Consider the following 17,245-nt stretch of genomic DNA (forward strand, 5'->3'; position numbering starts at 1 on the left):
TCATCCAGCCCTGCACCCTATTAACAGGATGGAGCTGATTAGAGTCAGAGCTCCACTCCTGGCCTAGGCTTACATTATAGAAAATCAACACACCTTTGCTGCAGGTGAGATTTGAACCTGGCCCTTCTGGTTCAGAGGTAGGGATGCTACCACTGCACTATAAGCAGCCACAGACAGTTTTAATCACAATCTTCCACTGTAAGATTGTAAAATAAGTGAGTGGTTGTCAGTGTGGCTTGCTGGATGAAGTACAGTGTTGTGGGTGAGCCAATGCATAGGCCATGTGTGGCACTCTTGGTTCTCTGGCCTTCCCATGACCGCTGGCAAAGATGAAGCAAGAGAACATCAAAAACACTGCCTCCTGCCCCTTCAGTTCTGGTCTCCACCCTCTCAAAGGGAACAGAACCAATGTTGATCATTCATGAACAAGACAAATGGTAATTTAGTGCAAAGACAGGAGGAACAGGCAAAAGAGGAAAACAATGCACTCCACCAGAGAGTTACACCAACTCCAGGAGGCCAGGCCTGAGCTGTTATGGATGGCTGCTGCCTCTAGGAATTTTGTTCTGTGCGTGGGCAGCCTATGAAGGAGACTGCATGTAAATGCAATTGTAAAGACAGGCAGATTATATCAAGATAGTACCTTGTAGAAGCACACCACCTAATAACTGATAACTCTAGCCAAATGAAGTCACTGGATGGGGAAGGAAAATGGGAACAGCAGTAGGCCATTCAGTCCCTTGAGTCTGTTGGACCTTTCTACCTAAGTATGGTCAGTCTGCACCTTGACTGCACCTTGTAATGAGGAGCAGAGATAGGGAGAAACCTTTCCTCTTAATAGAGGGGATAGGAGGAGTTTTTTTTTCAAGCAGCAGGCGGTGAGTAACTGGAACTCACTGCCTAAAAGACAGATGGAGGCAGGAGCCCTCAAAACATTCAAGATGTATTTAGATGAGCACTTGGAATGTCATTTCATACAAGGTTATGGGACAGGTACTGGAAAGTGGGATTAGAATAGATAGACAGTGGAGGTTGGATAACTGGCATAGATATGATGGGCTGAAGGGTCTCTGTCTGTGTTGTAAAACTCTATGATTCATATGCAGCAGGTTTTATTTCTGCCTCTGATTCCTCAATCAGGGAATGCTGGAAAATCATATTCCACTGATCCAATTTGAACATGCCCCTGGCGTACATACCCACACAGGTCCTCCTGTCTGGTCCAAGCTGCAGCCCTGGTGATGGACAACGACACCGAATCTCTCCTTTCACCTCATCGCAGCCGTACTGGCAATTTGCCATGGCACATGACCGCATATCTGCCAAGCAACAATGGCGACAGAAGTTCATTCATGCACTGGTGAAAGAAAAGTCTCATTGTCTGCCTACAGCCATCATTGTCAACCCAACCAGTCACAAAGGACCAGGATAGAATGCTTACGATGCAATTTGTGGTCAATCAACCTCCATAAGGAAAGAATGGTTGACAATTTCAGGCTCACCAGTTAGTTGGTCTTTAGTTGGTCTATTAGCCTCTCAGACACACCTTTGCACTTCTAGTCTGACCACTCTCTCCTCAGCATCTGATCCTGTTCCAATAATCTCACAACAAGTTTGAAGAACAATAGCTCACTCTACATTTTGGGACATCAAAGCCTTCTGGTGAGTTCCACAATTTCAAATCATAACCATGACTGCCATTTTTCTGATAGCTGCTGCCATTCACACCTCCTCCAGACCCATTGTATCCCATTACTGCCCAATTTTACCCCGAACCATCATTCATTGCACCGGTTATTCTCTATTTCCTTCCACCCAATCATATATACCTTCCTTTCTATTCCTTCATTGCTTCCCTGGCTTTTCCCTGGAGCTCGGTCCTTGCTTGTAAACTTCTCCAAATTCTCATAAAAGGCTGTTGGCCTGAAACGTGCCCTTGACCTAATGAGTATATCCAGCATTTGCTGTGTCTTTTTCTCTCATATTACTACAGAGGTGCAGCTTCCTGCAGGAATCCCTGAGAGGTAGTCACAGGAACAGGAATGCTACCCAGTGCACCCTCTTTTTAAACCAGGTAAGCTAAGGTCGAAGACATAGCATCCTCCAGGCTGAGAGCTTCAAGGTCTATGCCAAACCAGAGCCAGAACCTAGGCCCCATAGACAGCCTACAATTTCAAAGAACACAGGACTTGCCACAGAAGTGAGCTTGACTTTAAATTTGTTACAATTGTCATGAGTAATGAAGTGAGAATTCACTGGAGTTTAGAAGAATGAGAGGGGGAATCTCATAGAAGCCTATAAAATTTTAATAGGACTAGACAGGGTAAACATTGGAAAAACATTCCTGATGGTGGGGGAGTCCAGAATCAAGGGTCAAAGGACATGGGCTAGGCCATTTAGGACAGAGATAAGGAGAAATATCTTCACCCACAGAGTGGTGAGCCTATGGAATTCTCTGCCACAGAAAGCAGTTGAGGCTGAAACATTGAATGCTTTCAAGAAGGAATTAGATATAGTTCTTAGGGTTAACGGGATCAAACAGTATAGGGAGAAAGCAGGAACAGGATATGGAGTTGGATGATCAACCATGATTATACTGAATGGTGAAGCAGGTTCAATGGCCTATTCCAGCTCCTACTTTCTATGTTTGTATCCATTTGCCTATGCTATGGGCCAGTGATTTCACAAATGACAGAATTGCTACAGTACAAAAGGAAGCCATTTGGCCCATCATGTCTGGACCAGCTGTCAGCATTATGATTCAGTGCCTTTCTCCTGCTTTTTCCCCAATAACCCTGAATATTGTTTCTTCTTAAATAGCAATCCACTGTACTCTCAGATGAACCAGCCTCCAACACACTCCCAGGCTGTATGTTCTAGACTCTAACCGCTTGCTGCATGTAAAAGCTTTTTCTCACAACACATTTGATTCTTTTGCAAATTAGCTTAAATTCGTGCTCCTTTAATGCTCGATCCTTTTATGAGAACAAACAGTTTCTCCCTACTTACTTTGTCTGGACCCCTGAAAAGACCACATGTTGGCTTTTGAGCTGGTTGCTCAAGGTGTGCAGTGTTGACAAAAAGGCAAAACATTCCTTGAAAGTTATTTCCTGTCACCACCAAAAGATGGCATCTCAAAATGTGAATGAGAACATCCCTCAGCACCTTGTATGGCTGTTGTTGGATTTCCACTGAGCTACCTTTGTCTCCCCTCCCCCAATCACCCCACAGCCTGCACCAGTGAACTCGATGTAAACTGGGCTGTTTTATCACAAGAGACTGCTCCCAGTCACGCTGCAGGCAGGTTCTCAATGGGTCCAGCTGCTGCTGTCGGTCAGAAAACCGGGCTGACATTTCTTCAGCATGATGCAGCTGAACAAAGCCCTGGCTGCCTCAAAGAAATCAGAACTCCAAAGAACCATCTCTGAATGATGACTATGCAGCACATAGGGGGCAGGGAAAGGCCACTCAGCCCTTTGACCCTGTTCCGCCATTCAATATGATCACAGCTGATCATCATGATAACAGCCTAGGAGTATTATCATTAAATTACCAATCCACAGATCCGGATACTGCCTGGGGACTTGAGTATGAATCTATCACGGCAGATGGTGGAATCTGAATTCAATTTAAAAAATCTGGAATCAAAAGTCTAACGATGACCATGAAATCATTGTTGATTGTTGAGAAACGCCCGTTTGGTTTAATGAAAGAAACTGCTGGTCTGGCTCATATGTGACTCCAGACCCACAGCAATGTCGTTGACTCTTAACTGCCTTCTGGGCAATTAGGGATGGACAATAAATGCTGCCTGGCCAGCAACACTCATATTCCACGAATGAATAGAAAATGAAATCGAACTCAATATCCTGTTCCTCCTTTCTCCCCACACCCTTTGATCCCTTTAGCCCTAAGAACTATATCTATCTCATTCTTGAAAACATTCAATGTTTTGGTTTTAACCGCTCTCTGTGGCAGAGAATTCCACAGGTTCACCATTCTCTGTGCGAAGTAATTTGTCCTTATCTCAGTCCTAAATGGCTTATCCAATATCCTTCGGTTAAGGCCACTTTCGGACCAACTTTACAGCCAGTGAAGTAATTTTGTATGGTTGTCAATGTGTTATGATAGACAACTTTTCCTTTGTTTTCCATGGGATGTGGATGTCGCTGGCTGTGCCAACCTTTATACCCCATCCCTAATTGCCCAGAGAGCAGTAGAGTCAACAACACAGCTGTGGGTCTGGAATCATATGTAGGCCAGACCAGGTAAACATGGCAGATTTCCTTTCCTAAAAGACATTAGTGAATCAGATAGGTTTTTACAACAAAGGACAGTGGTTGCATGGTCACCATTGCACCAGCTCTTTAGTTCAGATGTTCAAAAGTTGAATTTAAACTCAACTATCTGCCATAGTGGGATTTAAACCATGTTCTATTTACCTGAGGGATCTGGATTCCAGTGACATTGCCACCACCATCCCTTGCAATAAAGAATATTAATGTTGCAATTACTTTAAATAGCAGCGAACACTGAATAAATGAACTTAAGTTTTTCGGAAGAACCCATTGCCTTACTGCAGGCTACAATGTTCACTACCAAGTAACTGTAAGCATCTTCTAAAGCCATTGAAAGCGAACCACTTACTTGCACAGGATCCATCAGACATGAGCATGTAGCCATTCAGACAGTAGCATTTATAGCTGCCATACGTATTCATACATCGATGTTTGCACGGGCGAGGCTTCATCCCACATTCATTAAAATCTGTTCCGAAAAATAAATGCTGCAGTTAATTTCAGCATAAAATCATTCCTTTTAATGACCAAGTTACGTCTCACGCAGTACATGTAACCTCAGTTAAAGGCGCCACACAGAGCTGCTCTCCCATTACAGAGAGAGAGAGAGAGAGAGAGAGACGACTGATGTTGGTTTAACCTGAGGATCATTACACCTCAAGTGAGGGGAGAAGTCGAGAAGGTGGAATTTTCATGGTGCCTCAGGAACTGAACCTGTGCTGTCGACATCACTGTGCATTGCAAACCAACCAATCAGAAGGGAAATAAGACAAAGAACCACAGTTTTTGGAGATCTGAAAGAAAAATAGAAATTGCTGGAGAAACTCAGCAAATCTGGCAGCAGCCATGGAAAAAAGGCAACATCAATGTTTTCAATCCAGTCAGTCTTCTGATTAAGGGTCACTAGACTCGAAATATTAATGCCGTTTTCTATCTACAGATGCTGCTAGACCTGCTGAGTTTCTTAAACAATTTCTGTTTTTGTTTGTTATACATCTCCAGCACCTGCAATTCTTTGATTTATTCTGTTTTAATATTGCTCCAGTGTGATAGTTAGTTGGATTATTATGGTCCAAAATGGTCATCTACATCAATAACAACAATAATTTAACGGAGAACTGGAGTATTTTAAGGGTTTCAGAATTGCTGCAGTATGAGCAATACAGTATAGCAGTATTTTGCTGCCAGGAATATATTAGGCATGAGATCTTAGGATTGAAAGTTAAAACATAAAAATAGGAGGCCATGTGACTTCTCAAACCTGTTCCATCATCCAATAAGATAATAATCTTTTACCTTAACTCCACTTAGCTCTCCTATTCCCATGTCCCTTGAATCCCTTAGTGTCTAAAGATCTATTGACCTCAGTCTTCATGTACACAATAATTGATAATACTTTCAGCCTGACTGGATGATGAAGCCTCTCATCGACTCAGTTCTAAGTGGCCCTTATCCTGACACTATGACCTTAGTGCTAGTGTAACCTAACCTCCAAGCCAGTGAATACAGCCTTTTAACATCCATTTTGCACGAATTTTATACAATGAGAGTTTTACACATTTCAATGATATCACTTTTAACCTTCTAAACTTCGAGAATATAGGGCCCTTGTACTCAAATTCTCTTCATAGGTCAACCCAATAACATTTAGAATCAAACTGGTTGAACCTGTCTGGTTTCTAGGGTATGTACATCCTTTTGGACATTGGAGTTACATTTGTATTAAGGCACTCAACATGCTTCACACAAACACTATCATTAGGTTTCAGTTGTCCCCACTGTCACAGCAGTCAGGCTGATATTGATGACTCAGCTTGAATGATACCAAATTCTAAGGGGGTGGGCATTGACTTTGGAAGACATGGAGCACCAAAATAAGGAACCTAATGGTTAGCTTTGATCTTAGTTACATATGACTCAATACTAGTACTATAGGTTTGTATAATCACTTCTTATTACAGTCATAGTCATTCGGCACAGAAACAGACTCTTTGGTCCAACTCGTTCATGCTGGCTAGGTACCCTAAACTAAACTAGTCCCATTTTCCTGCAACCGGCCCATATTCCTCTTAACTTTTCCTGGTTATGTACTTGGGGCAGCACGGTGGCTCAGTGGTTAGCACTGCTGCTTCACGGCACCAGGGACCCGAGTCCGATTCTAGCCTTGGGTGACTGTCAGTGCGGAGCTTGCACATTCTCCCTGTGTCTGTGTGGGTTTTCTCCCATGCTCCTGTTTCCTACCACTGTCCAAAGATGTGCAGTTCAGGTGGATTGGCCATGCTAAATTGCCCTCAGTGTCCAGGGACATGTGGGCTAGGTGGATTGGCCATGGGAAACGCAGGATTATGGAGAGAGGGTAGGAGATGTGGGATGCTCTTCAGAGGGTCAGTGTGGACACGATGGCTCGAATAGCCTGCCTTCACACGGTAGAAATTCTATACATGTCCAAATGTCTTTTAAATGTTGTAATCGTACCCGCCCTTACCACTTCCTCATTCCATACATGCACCACGCTCTGTGTGAAAATGTTGCCCCTCAGGTCCTTTTTAAATATTTTCCCTCTCACCTTAAACCTATGCCCTCTAGTTTTAGAACATAGAACATAGAACATTACAGCGCAGTACAGGCCCTTCGGCCCTCGATGTTGCGCCGACCTGTGAAACCAATCTGAAGCCCATCTAGCCTAAACTATTCCATTATCATCCATATGTTTATCCAATGACCATTTAAATGCCCTTAAAGTGGGCGAGTCTACTACTTTTGCAGGCAGGGCATTCCACGCCCTTACTACTCTCTGAGTAAAGAACCTACCTCTGACATCTGTCCTATATCTATCACCACTCAATTTAAAGCTATGTCCCCTCGTGCTAGCCATGACCATCTGAGGAAAAAGGCTCCCACTGTCCACCCTATCTAATCCTCTGATCATCTTGTATGTCTCTATTAAGTCACCTCTTAACCTTCTTCTCTCTAATGAAAACAGCCTCAAGTCCCTCAGCCTTTCCTCATGAGACCTTCCCTCCATACCAGGCAATATCCTGATAAATCTCCTCTGCACCCTTTCCAATGCTTCCACATCCTTCCTATAATGCGGTGACCAGAACTGTACGCAATACTCCAAGTGCGGCTGCACCAGAGTTTTGTACAGCTGCAACATGACCTCATGGCTCCGAAACTCAATCCCTCTACCAATAAAACCTAACACACCGTACGCCGTCTTAACAACCCCATCAACCTGGGTGGCAACTTTCAGGGATCTATGCACATGGACACCGAGATCTCTCTGCTCATCCACACTACCAAGAATCTTACCATTAGCCCAGTACTCTGTATTCCTGTTACTCCTTCCAAAATGAATCACCTCACACTTTTCCGCATTAAACTCCATTTGCCACCTCTCAGCCCAGCTCTGCAGCTTATCTATGTCCCTCTGTAACCTGCAACATCCTTCTGCACTATCCACAACTCCACCGACTTTGGTGTCATCTGCAAATTTACTAACCCATCCTTCTACGCCCTCATCCAGGTCATTTATAAAAATGACAAACAGCAGTGGCCCCAAAACAGATCCTTGAGGTACACCACTAGTAACTGAACTCCAGGATGAACATTTCCCATCAACCACCACCCTCTGTCTTCTTACAGCTAGCCAATTTCTGATCCAAACCGCTAAATCACCCTCAATCCCATGCCTCCGTATTTTCTGCAATAGCCTACCATGGGGAACCTTATCAAATGCTTTACTGAAATCCATATACACCACATCAACCGCTTTACCCTCATCCACCTGTTTGGTCACCTTCTCAAAGAACTCAATAAGGTTTGTGAGGCACGACCTACCCTTCACAAAACCGTGTTGACTATTCCTAATCAAATTATTCCTTTCTAGATGATTATAAATCCTATCTCTTATAATCCTTTCCAACACTTTACCCACAACCGAAGTAAGGCTCACTGGTCTATAATTACCAGGGTTGTCTCTACTCCCCTTCTTGAACAAGGGGACAACATTTGCTAGTCTCCAGTCTTCTGGCACTATTCCTGTAGCCAATGACGACATAAAGATCAAAGCCAAAGGCTCTGCAATCTCCTCTCTGGCTTCCCAGAGAATCCTAGGATAAATCCCATCCGGCCCAGGGGACTTATCTATTTTCTCACCTTCCAGAATTGCTAACACCTCCTCCTTATGAACCTCAATCCCGTCTAGTCTAATAGCCTGTATCTCAGTATTCTCCTCGACAACATTGACTTTTTCCTGTGTGAATACTGACGAAAAATATGCATTTAGCGCCTCTCCTATCTCTTCAGACTCCACGTATAACTTCCCACTACTGTCCTTGACTGGCCCTAATCTTACTCTAGTCATTCTTTTATTCCTGACATACCTATAGAAAGCTTTAGGGTTTTCCTTGATCCTACCTGCTAAAGACTTCTCATATCCCCTCCCGGCTCTTCTTAGCTCTCTCTTTAGGTCCTTCCTGGCTAACTTGTAACTCTCAAGTGCCCTAACTGAGCCTTCACGCTTCACCTCTACATAAGCCTCCTTCTTCCTCTTGACAAGAGATTCAACTTCTTTAGTAAACCACAGTTCCCTCGCTCGACCACTTCCTCCCTGCCTGACAGGTACATACTTCTCAAGGACACGCAGTAGCTGTTCCTTGAACAAGCTCCATCCACATTTCAATTGTGCCCAGCCCCTGCAGTTTCCTTCTCCATCCTATGCATCCTAAATCTTGCCTAATTGCCTCATAATTGCCTTTCCCCCAGCTATAACTCTTGCCCTGCGGTATATACCTATCCCTTTCCATCGCTAAAGTAAACGTAACCGAATTGTGGTCACTATCACCAAAGTGCTCACCTACCTCCAAATCTAACACCTGGCCTGGATCATTACCCAGTACCAAATCCAATGTGGCCTCGCCTCTTGTTGGCCTATCTACATACTGTGTCAGGAAACCCTCCTGCACACATTGGACAAAAATTGACCCATCTAAAGTACTCGAACTATCGCGTTTCCAGTCAATATTTGGAAAGTTAAAGTCCCCCATAACAACTACCCTGTTACTTTCACTCCTATCCGGAATCATCTTTGCAATCCTTTCCTCTACATCTCTGGAACTTTTCGGAGGCCTATAGAAAACTCCCAACAGGGTGACCTCTCCTTTCCTGTTTCTAACCTCAGCCCATACTACCTCAGTGGACAAGTCCTCATCAAACGTCCTTTCTGCCACCATAATACTGTCCTTGACTAATAATGCCACACCTCCCCCTCTTTTACCATCTTCCCTGATCTTACTGAAACATCTAAACCCCGGGACCTGCAACAACCATTCCTGTCCCTGCTCTATCCATGTCTCCGAAATGGCCACAACATCGAAGTCCCAGGTACAAAGCCATGCTGCAAGTTCACCCACCTTATTCCGGATGCTCCTGGCATTGAAGTAGACACACTTCAAACCACCTTCCTGCCTGCCGGTACACTCCTGCGACCTTGAAACCTTATTCATGACCTCACTACTCTCAACCTCCTGTACACTGGAGCTACAATTCAGGTTCCCATTCCCCTGCTGAATTAGTTTAAACCCTCCCAAAGAGCATTAGCAAATTTCCCCCCCAGGATATTGGTACCCCTCTGGTTCAGGTGTAGACCATCCCGTTTGTAGAGGTCCCACCTACCCCAGAATGAGCCCCAGTTATCCAGGAATCTGAATCCCTCCCTCCTGCACCATCCCTGTAGCCACATGCTCAACTGCTCTCTCTCCCTTTTCCTCGCCTCCTACCTTGGGGAAAAGACCTTGGCTATTCACCCTATCCAACCTTTCCTTATAACTCAAACCTTCCAGTCCCAGCAACATCATTGTAAATCTTTTCTGCACCCTTTCCAGTTTAACAACATCCTTCCTATAGCAGAGTGACCAGAATTGTACGCAGGCTTCTAAAAGCGGCCTCACCAATGTCTTGTACAGCTGCAACATGACAGCCCAACTGCTACTCTCAATGCTTTGACCAATAAAGGCAAGCGTACCAAACCCCTTCTTCACCACCCTGTGACACCACTTTCACGAAACGACGTACCTGCACCCCTAGGATTCTATTTGACAATACGTCCCAGGGCCCTATCATGAACTGTGTAAGTCCTGCTCTGGTTTGTCTTAGCAAAATGCAACACCTCACATTTATCTAATTTAAACTTGCAGATCAATAAATCTAGTGATACCACCTAGACTTCAGAGATTATCTAGAATTTACTGGATAGTGACAGTTGTTCCAAATAATCTACTCTGTGTATATGTAGCAGTATTTACCCGCATCACGATTGTGAAATTTGTGCTTATGATATTGAGGTTGTTACTCAAATACTACAACTATGATGCCAACACCTACAAAAATGTACAAACTGTTAATCTAACCACAGTTCAAAAGGTTCTTCCATCTACTTAATAAACATGATCACCAACATCAGTGATCTCTGGATGTTACATTCCATGTAAAGTGAGGAGTTCCGCTGTTCTCACAGTCCCCTATATACAAAAAAGGAGCACAGATTACATGAAGACCAAACAAATTCGACATATTGTTTAGGTTTTGCTTTGTTTTAAATTACCATTGGTGCTTTCCCTTATTTGGTTATGTCTGGGTTCAATCATATCAGAATTAGCTCACTTTACTGTTTACAATATCTATAACACGATCAATAGTTAATCAGATGTAGCATCAAGTAACAACTATAGCAGTGCTTACAAAATGATTTTCCACTGTGACCCTAATGCGGTGACTGATGGTCAGCATGGCCCCAGACTTGAGAGCTGTGGTTGGTGGGGGGAGATCTGTGAGATGACAGCCGGGTCATGAGGGTGAGTCATATGGGTAAACGGTGTCTGTTTCATTCACAGCTTTTACAAAGTTTCAATTCACCAATTTCTCCGCAATGTTTTTCCACACAATATTTTGATCTCAAGGTTCAGCAGATTTGGCTACATCCACCTTTGAGATAAACTTCCAAAGATTTAAAGGAGTCATGCAGATTTTAGAACAGGGTTGGAGCTCTATGTAGCCATTGCTTCCTGGAAGCTTGTGACCCTCAAAGATTCACCTCACAGTTCAGGAAACCCTGTGCTATAGCGCAGATATTCAGAGAGAGAGGAGCTCTGATGGTAGTCAGGAAAAATGCAATCAACAGGGTTTCATTAATTTTGTATCGAAGATCGGGAGAATTAGCAACAACAAAATCCTGGGGCACTGTGAAAATTTCTGCTCATTAGAGTGAGGGGGAAATTTTAGTGTTGACAAATGGAGCATTTTCTTATTTCATATGCCCATTGTCAGTGTCTAGCCCTCCCAGGTCAGGTGCAGAGTGGTTAGGTACAGAGTAACCTCCCTCCAATGTATCAGAATAGCAGGAGGGGTGGGGGTAAGTGTGGTGGAGAGAGGCAACACAAAATTAGTGTTAGTAACTCAGCACTCAGTCTTATACCCCATCCAAGTTTCCATCCAAAAATTGGTATAAACCCTTCTGTCTCTCTCTCTTTCTCTCCTAAAACTCATTCCAGTAACTTGCAATTTTTCATTTCTCACAGCAGTCAGTTAGATTTAGGGATGCAGTGGTGTAACAGTAATATTAGTGACCTAGTTGCCCCTGGAATCCCAAGTCCAAATCCCACAATGGCAGATGGTAAAATCCGAATCCAAGGGAAAAACCTGGAATTAAAAGCTGGCTTGATGGTCACCCATATTACTGCTGTCGATTGTCATAAAATCTCATCTGGTTCACCTTTAGAGAAGGAAATCTTCCATCCTTACCTGATCTCATCTACGTGTGACACCAGGCTCTCAGCAATGTGGCTGACTCTTAGCTGCCATCCAGAATAATTTAGCAAGCCATTCAGTTCCAGGGCAATTAGAGATTGGCAATAAATGTTGGCCTAACTAGTGATAGCCGCATCGCAATATTTTAAATTAAGAGGATAGCCATTTGTTTGTTCACAGGATGTGGACACCACTGGCTAGGCCAGCATTTATTGCCGTCCTTAATTGCCCACAGGGCAGTTAAGAGTCAACCACATTGCGGTGGGTCTGAACTCACGTGGAGGCAGATTTCCTTCCCTCAAGGGCATTCGTGAACCAGATGGCAACAATCAACAGTGGTTACAATTAGACTAGACCTTTGCTCCAGATTTTCAATGAATTAAAATTTCGCCACCTGCAATGGTGATGAGATTTGAACCCATGTCCCTAGGGCATTGGTCAGATTACTGGGGACAGTACCACTACACCCTGTGGCTATGCTGGCTCTTTCCCAGTACAATCTAAAATGAATCCCAGCATCTCTCCTTTGAGCATGGTTTCCAATTCTACTTCAAATTTTTTCTCTCAATCTCACTCCTCACACTTAGTAACAGTTTGAAATTGATTTCACTTTGTCACTGATTCCCCAGCGAGAGCTTCCTCAGCATCCTTCTGGTGAATTCACACTCAGCATCTCCAAGGATGAGGGGCATAGATAAGGTGAATGGCCAAGGTCTCTTTCCCAGGGTGGGGCAGTCCAAAACTAGACAGGTATAGGTTTAAGGTGAGAGGGGAAGGATTTAAAAGAGACCTGAGGCATAACATTTTCACACAGAGGGTGGTGCGTGTATGGAACGAACTGTCAGAGGAGATAGCAGAGGTGGGTACAATTCTAACATTTAAAAGGCCATCTAGATGGGTACATGAACAGGAAGGGTTTAGAGGGATATGGGCCAAACGCAGGCAAATTGGACTAGTTCAGTTTAGGATAAGGACCGAAGGGTCTGTTTCTGTGTTGTATGACTCTAAGATGAAGTATCTTTTCCAAAATGTGGCAGTCAGTAATCCAACTCGAGGCAAATCAAGGTTTTGACACATTTATTACTTGCTTTTTTACTCATATCCCTGTTATTAAAAGGCAGAATCCTTTTATTTTAGGTATATAATTCAACTGGGATGGGCCTAAACAAAGGCCTGGTAAATGGAAGAACCTTCTTCACTCTTTATTACAATAATGGAAAGCCCGCTCAGTAACCTCCTATTGCAGGACGGACATCCGAAAGCAACAGGACTTCCAGCCCAACCCATCATATGAACTCAGATCCCAAAGGTGAAAGGTTATCCAACCCATTGCAGCATCTAGTTCTCTAATTGTTTCCTTCATAAAACTATAAAGAATAATGACAAATAAAGCCAGCATTTTATGTTCTTGCACATGCACTCACTACCGCTTTTAGACAACATGCTCACATAAATTGAGATCAACCTTGGTCAAAAACCCATGGTAAGCATCAATACTTGCTTGCTCCATGGCTATTTACAAACCACAGTGGGCGACTCTTCTAGTTTGATGTCCGTGGGGATCAGGGCTGTGAGTAAACAGTTCATTTCTCCAATGGACAGAGGTCAAGTCCCGAGTGGCTTTGTCCTCATTTATCAGGCTAGCAAGTCTGACTTTCCTCAATGAATCTGAAATCTGCTTGTAGTTTAAAACAAAGTCAACCTGACGAATTCTGATTGAGATAACAAGGTGCAGAGCTGGATGAACACAGCAGGGCAAGCAGCATCAGAGGAACAGGAAAGCTGACGTTTCGGGCCTAGACCCTTCTTCAGAATTCTGATTGAAATGGTTTGCATCATTAGACAATTGCAGAACCCATTAAATAACCTACAGTGTTCAATCCACAAGGATTAAAAATATCAATGGTGAAAATATTCATAAAATTATATTTAAAATTCATCTGCACGGCCAGCATACGATTATTCTTAAACTACTGCTGATCCAATAAATATGAGAGCATTTATTTTTAGTCCAGATTTAAATTGTGTTGGGAAAATGATACTTGTTATGGTACAAAATATTATGGGTAGATTAGCCATGGGAAATGCAGGGTTGCAGGGATAGGATGGGGGAAATGGGATGCTCTTCGAATAGTCAGTGTGGACTCAATGGGCCAAATGGCCTGGTTCCACACTGTAGGGATTCTATGCGTGTAGGATCAAAGCAGGGGACACAGCAGATTTAAGTAAAATCTGTTCCTTTACTGAAAGTACAGGATTTACCGAGTTAAAAGAAAGGATGTCCACTTTATAGGAACCTTCCTATTCTCAGGAATATTGGGTCCCAAACACAACAATGTGACAATGACCAGATCATGTTTCCGTGATGTTGGTTGAAAATTAAATATTGACTAGGTCACCAGGAATAGTTCCACTTCTCTACTTTACAATAGTGCCCTTGAGTCTTTTGTATCTGGTTGACAGGTCAGATGGGATTTCTGCTTAGTGTCAGAATTCCTATTTCAATCACAACCCAATTTCTCCCGTTCCTAAAACGTGAGATTCTAGACATTAGATGAGACCAGAGTCAATCTTGGTTATGATTCCCCTGTGGTGGAATAGGCCCACATACATTATAATTCCAAAACAGGAAATACTGCCGGCTGCATGGGGCACCAGACAACTACAGCAACCTTGGAAAGAACCTTAGCATTAATCAGTGCCTCCAGAAATGGAAGCAAAGAAAATTTGAACCAACCACAATTGCACTTCTCAGCTGCCTGATTCCTGAGTTCCTCCTCATTAACTCCTCAAAGCACCCTACATGCTGTGAATACGCGGTTTGAACATGGGAAGATGTATCAGTTTGTGATCCATCATCTTATTCTCCCCATCTGTGATGTGCAAAATATTGCTTTGCATGCATTGTAAAGCTGCAAATCACCCTCTTGTGAAAATAACCCCAGGAATAGATCAATATTGTGTTCAAATGCCCCAGATGTCAAAGACTACATTTCAGAATCAGAGATTTTGCTTCAGTCCCTAAAGATTATGAACTGAAACATTTTACACACAATTATCAAAGGAGTCCTTTGAAAGACTGAACCTAAATATCCGAGCTCCACAAAGCTAGTACATAAAGTGAAAGCTATGAAGCCAGGGCATACTGTTTATAGATACATCAAATATTTCCCAAGAAATTGGTGTCTTCCACATTGGTGAAAAATTAGCAGCATTTATAAATATATACTTAAACATAACTATGGTCGGGAGTCTGAGTTATGGTAACATGAACTCTCAATATAGATCTGTTCCTGATGTCTTGGTCAATGTTTAATTTTTATCAACAGTGCTAAAACTTTAGCTGGTCATTGACACATTGTTGCTTTTGGAAGTTTGCTGGGTGCAAATTAGCACTAATGTCCTTCCTATATTATAACAGTGACTACAGTTCAGAATATTTAATTGGCTTTCAAGTATTTTAGGGTTCCTGAGAATAGGATTACATGGAGAGTAGAGAGTGATGGTACAAGCTCCAACTTGCTTTCCAACACATGAATGACCAGGAATTTCCCCCGCTGCCACAGAAGGCTGTGAAGGCCAAGTCATGGAGTATATTTAAGACAGAAATAGATAGGTTTGTGATCAGAAAGGCGATCAAGGGTTATGGGGAGAAGGCAGGAGCATGGGGTTGAGAAACGTATCAGCCATGATCGAATGGCAGAGCATACTTGATGGGCTGAATGGCCTAGTTCTCCTCCTGTGTCTTATGGTCTTATGGCTCCTGCTGCCTGCCACTGACACAAAGTGGAACAGGACAATCAATCTACTTGATCTTATGGTCCCAGGGTGGGATTCGAACCTCAACTCTCTGCTTCAGAGGCAGAGCTGCTACCCCACTATCACACAGGACCTCCCAAATGTAACTAAAGTGAAAGTCAGCATAGTCCCAGAGAACTATACGGCTGCTCTCATTAGAGGGAGAGATGGCTGGTAGTGAGTTTAACCCGAGACTCATCACACCTCAGGCAATGAGTGTGGGAATTGGTTCATGTTGTTACATTACTCTATCTCACAAACTAGCTGTCCAGACAACAGAGCTCACCAGTCCCCAAAATATACCTGTACATATACTTGCACTTCTATGTATTAAAATCGTATATATCACCAACATACGTAACTCAGAAATATACCATAGTTTGTAAATATTTTAGCTCCAAATTATGTGTACCTAAAATTTATTCAATGGTTCATGCTTCTTTAGTGTATAAATTCAGGACTATTTGCTAGAGAACAAACTATATACATGCAGTCTATTGATGGGAATGGTTGGTATAGTATTGGTGTGTAATGCCAAAGCTGTTTCTTGACTAATTGACTAATTCCTTGACTAATCTGTCAAAGTGTAATAAGTATTCACTCAGATAAGAAAATCCTTCAGCATTGGACAACATCATAATTCTGATTGGGAGAAGCTTGTTTCTTGTTCTTACCTTGATTGCATGTTTTGCCTGTGTACCCCGGGTAGCACTTGCATCTATTTGGTCCCACACACTCGCCATGTTTACATCCATGTTGGCACACAGCTGGTAAGAGTAGAATAAACAAGTTCAAGTTTGGAACAGATCAAACATTAGCCTCATCTGCTCAGGGAGTTCACTGTCACAGTATCAACAATGGTAGATGCTACATTCTATAGCTCCAATCCAACACAATTCTATATAATTAAGAATAGATAATTAGATGTGAATTTCTCACATAATTAATTAACAAAGACAATGTCACTGCTATTCTAACATTATTAGGCAATGGTTGACCTTGAACAATGATTTAACAAATACATTAGGAAGACATGTTCTCAGAATGAGATTGTTATTCAACTAAATTGTGCCTTTTCAATATAATTTATACTTTGAACATTAAGTGTGCTGTGAGGCATCCCTTCTTTTCTCTAAAATTTGCCCCATCCATTATTGAAAGGCTTGTGTATTACAAATTGGCTGCTGATTTAAATAGTTGACAATACCACTGGAGTGTTACTCACACATGATAGAAGCTAGCAGGAACTGCAGATGCTGGAGAATCTGAGATAACAAGGTGTAGAGCTGGATGAACACAGCAGGCCAAGCAGCATCAGAGGAGCAGGAAGGCTGACGTTTTGG

The 17,245-nt window shown here is 42.9% G+C and overlaps 1 protein-coding gene across 2 annotated transcripts in view; it reads right to left on the minus strand.

Annotated features, from left to right (window-relative positions):
- npnta (nephronectin a) overlaps positions 1-17,245 on the minus strand; it is a 72,791-nt gene that overhangs the window by 40,716 nt on the left and 14,830 nt on the right. For both annotated transcript variants that reach the window (XM_048598651.1, XM_048598656.1), the window contains 3 exons: positions 16,577-16,669; positions 4,648-4,767; positions 1,200-1,319 (listed from right to left, as the gene is read on the minus strand). In XM_048598651.1, coding sequence (XP_048454608.1) covers positions 1,200-1,319; positions 4,648-4,767; positions 16,577-16,669 — 333 coding nt within the window. The remainder of the gene's footprint in view (positions 1-1,199; positions 1,320-4,647; positions 4,768-16,576; positions 16,670-17,245) is intronic.

Source organism: Rhincodon typus, chromosome 1 (assembly GCF_021869965.1).
Source record: "Rhincodon typus isolate 14 chromosome 1, sRhiTyp1.1, whole genome shotgun sequence".
Taxonomy (NCBI): domain Eukaryota; kingdom Metazoa; phylum Chordata; class Chondrichthyes; order Orectolobiformes; family Rhincodontidae; genus Rhincodon; species Rhincodon typus.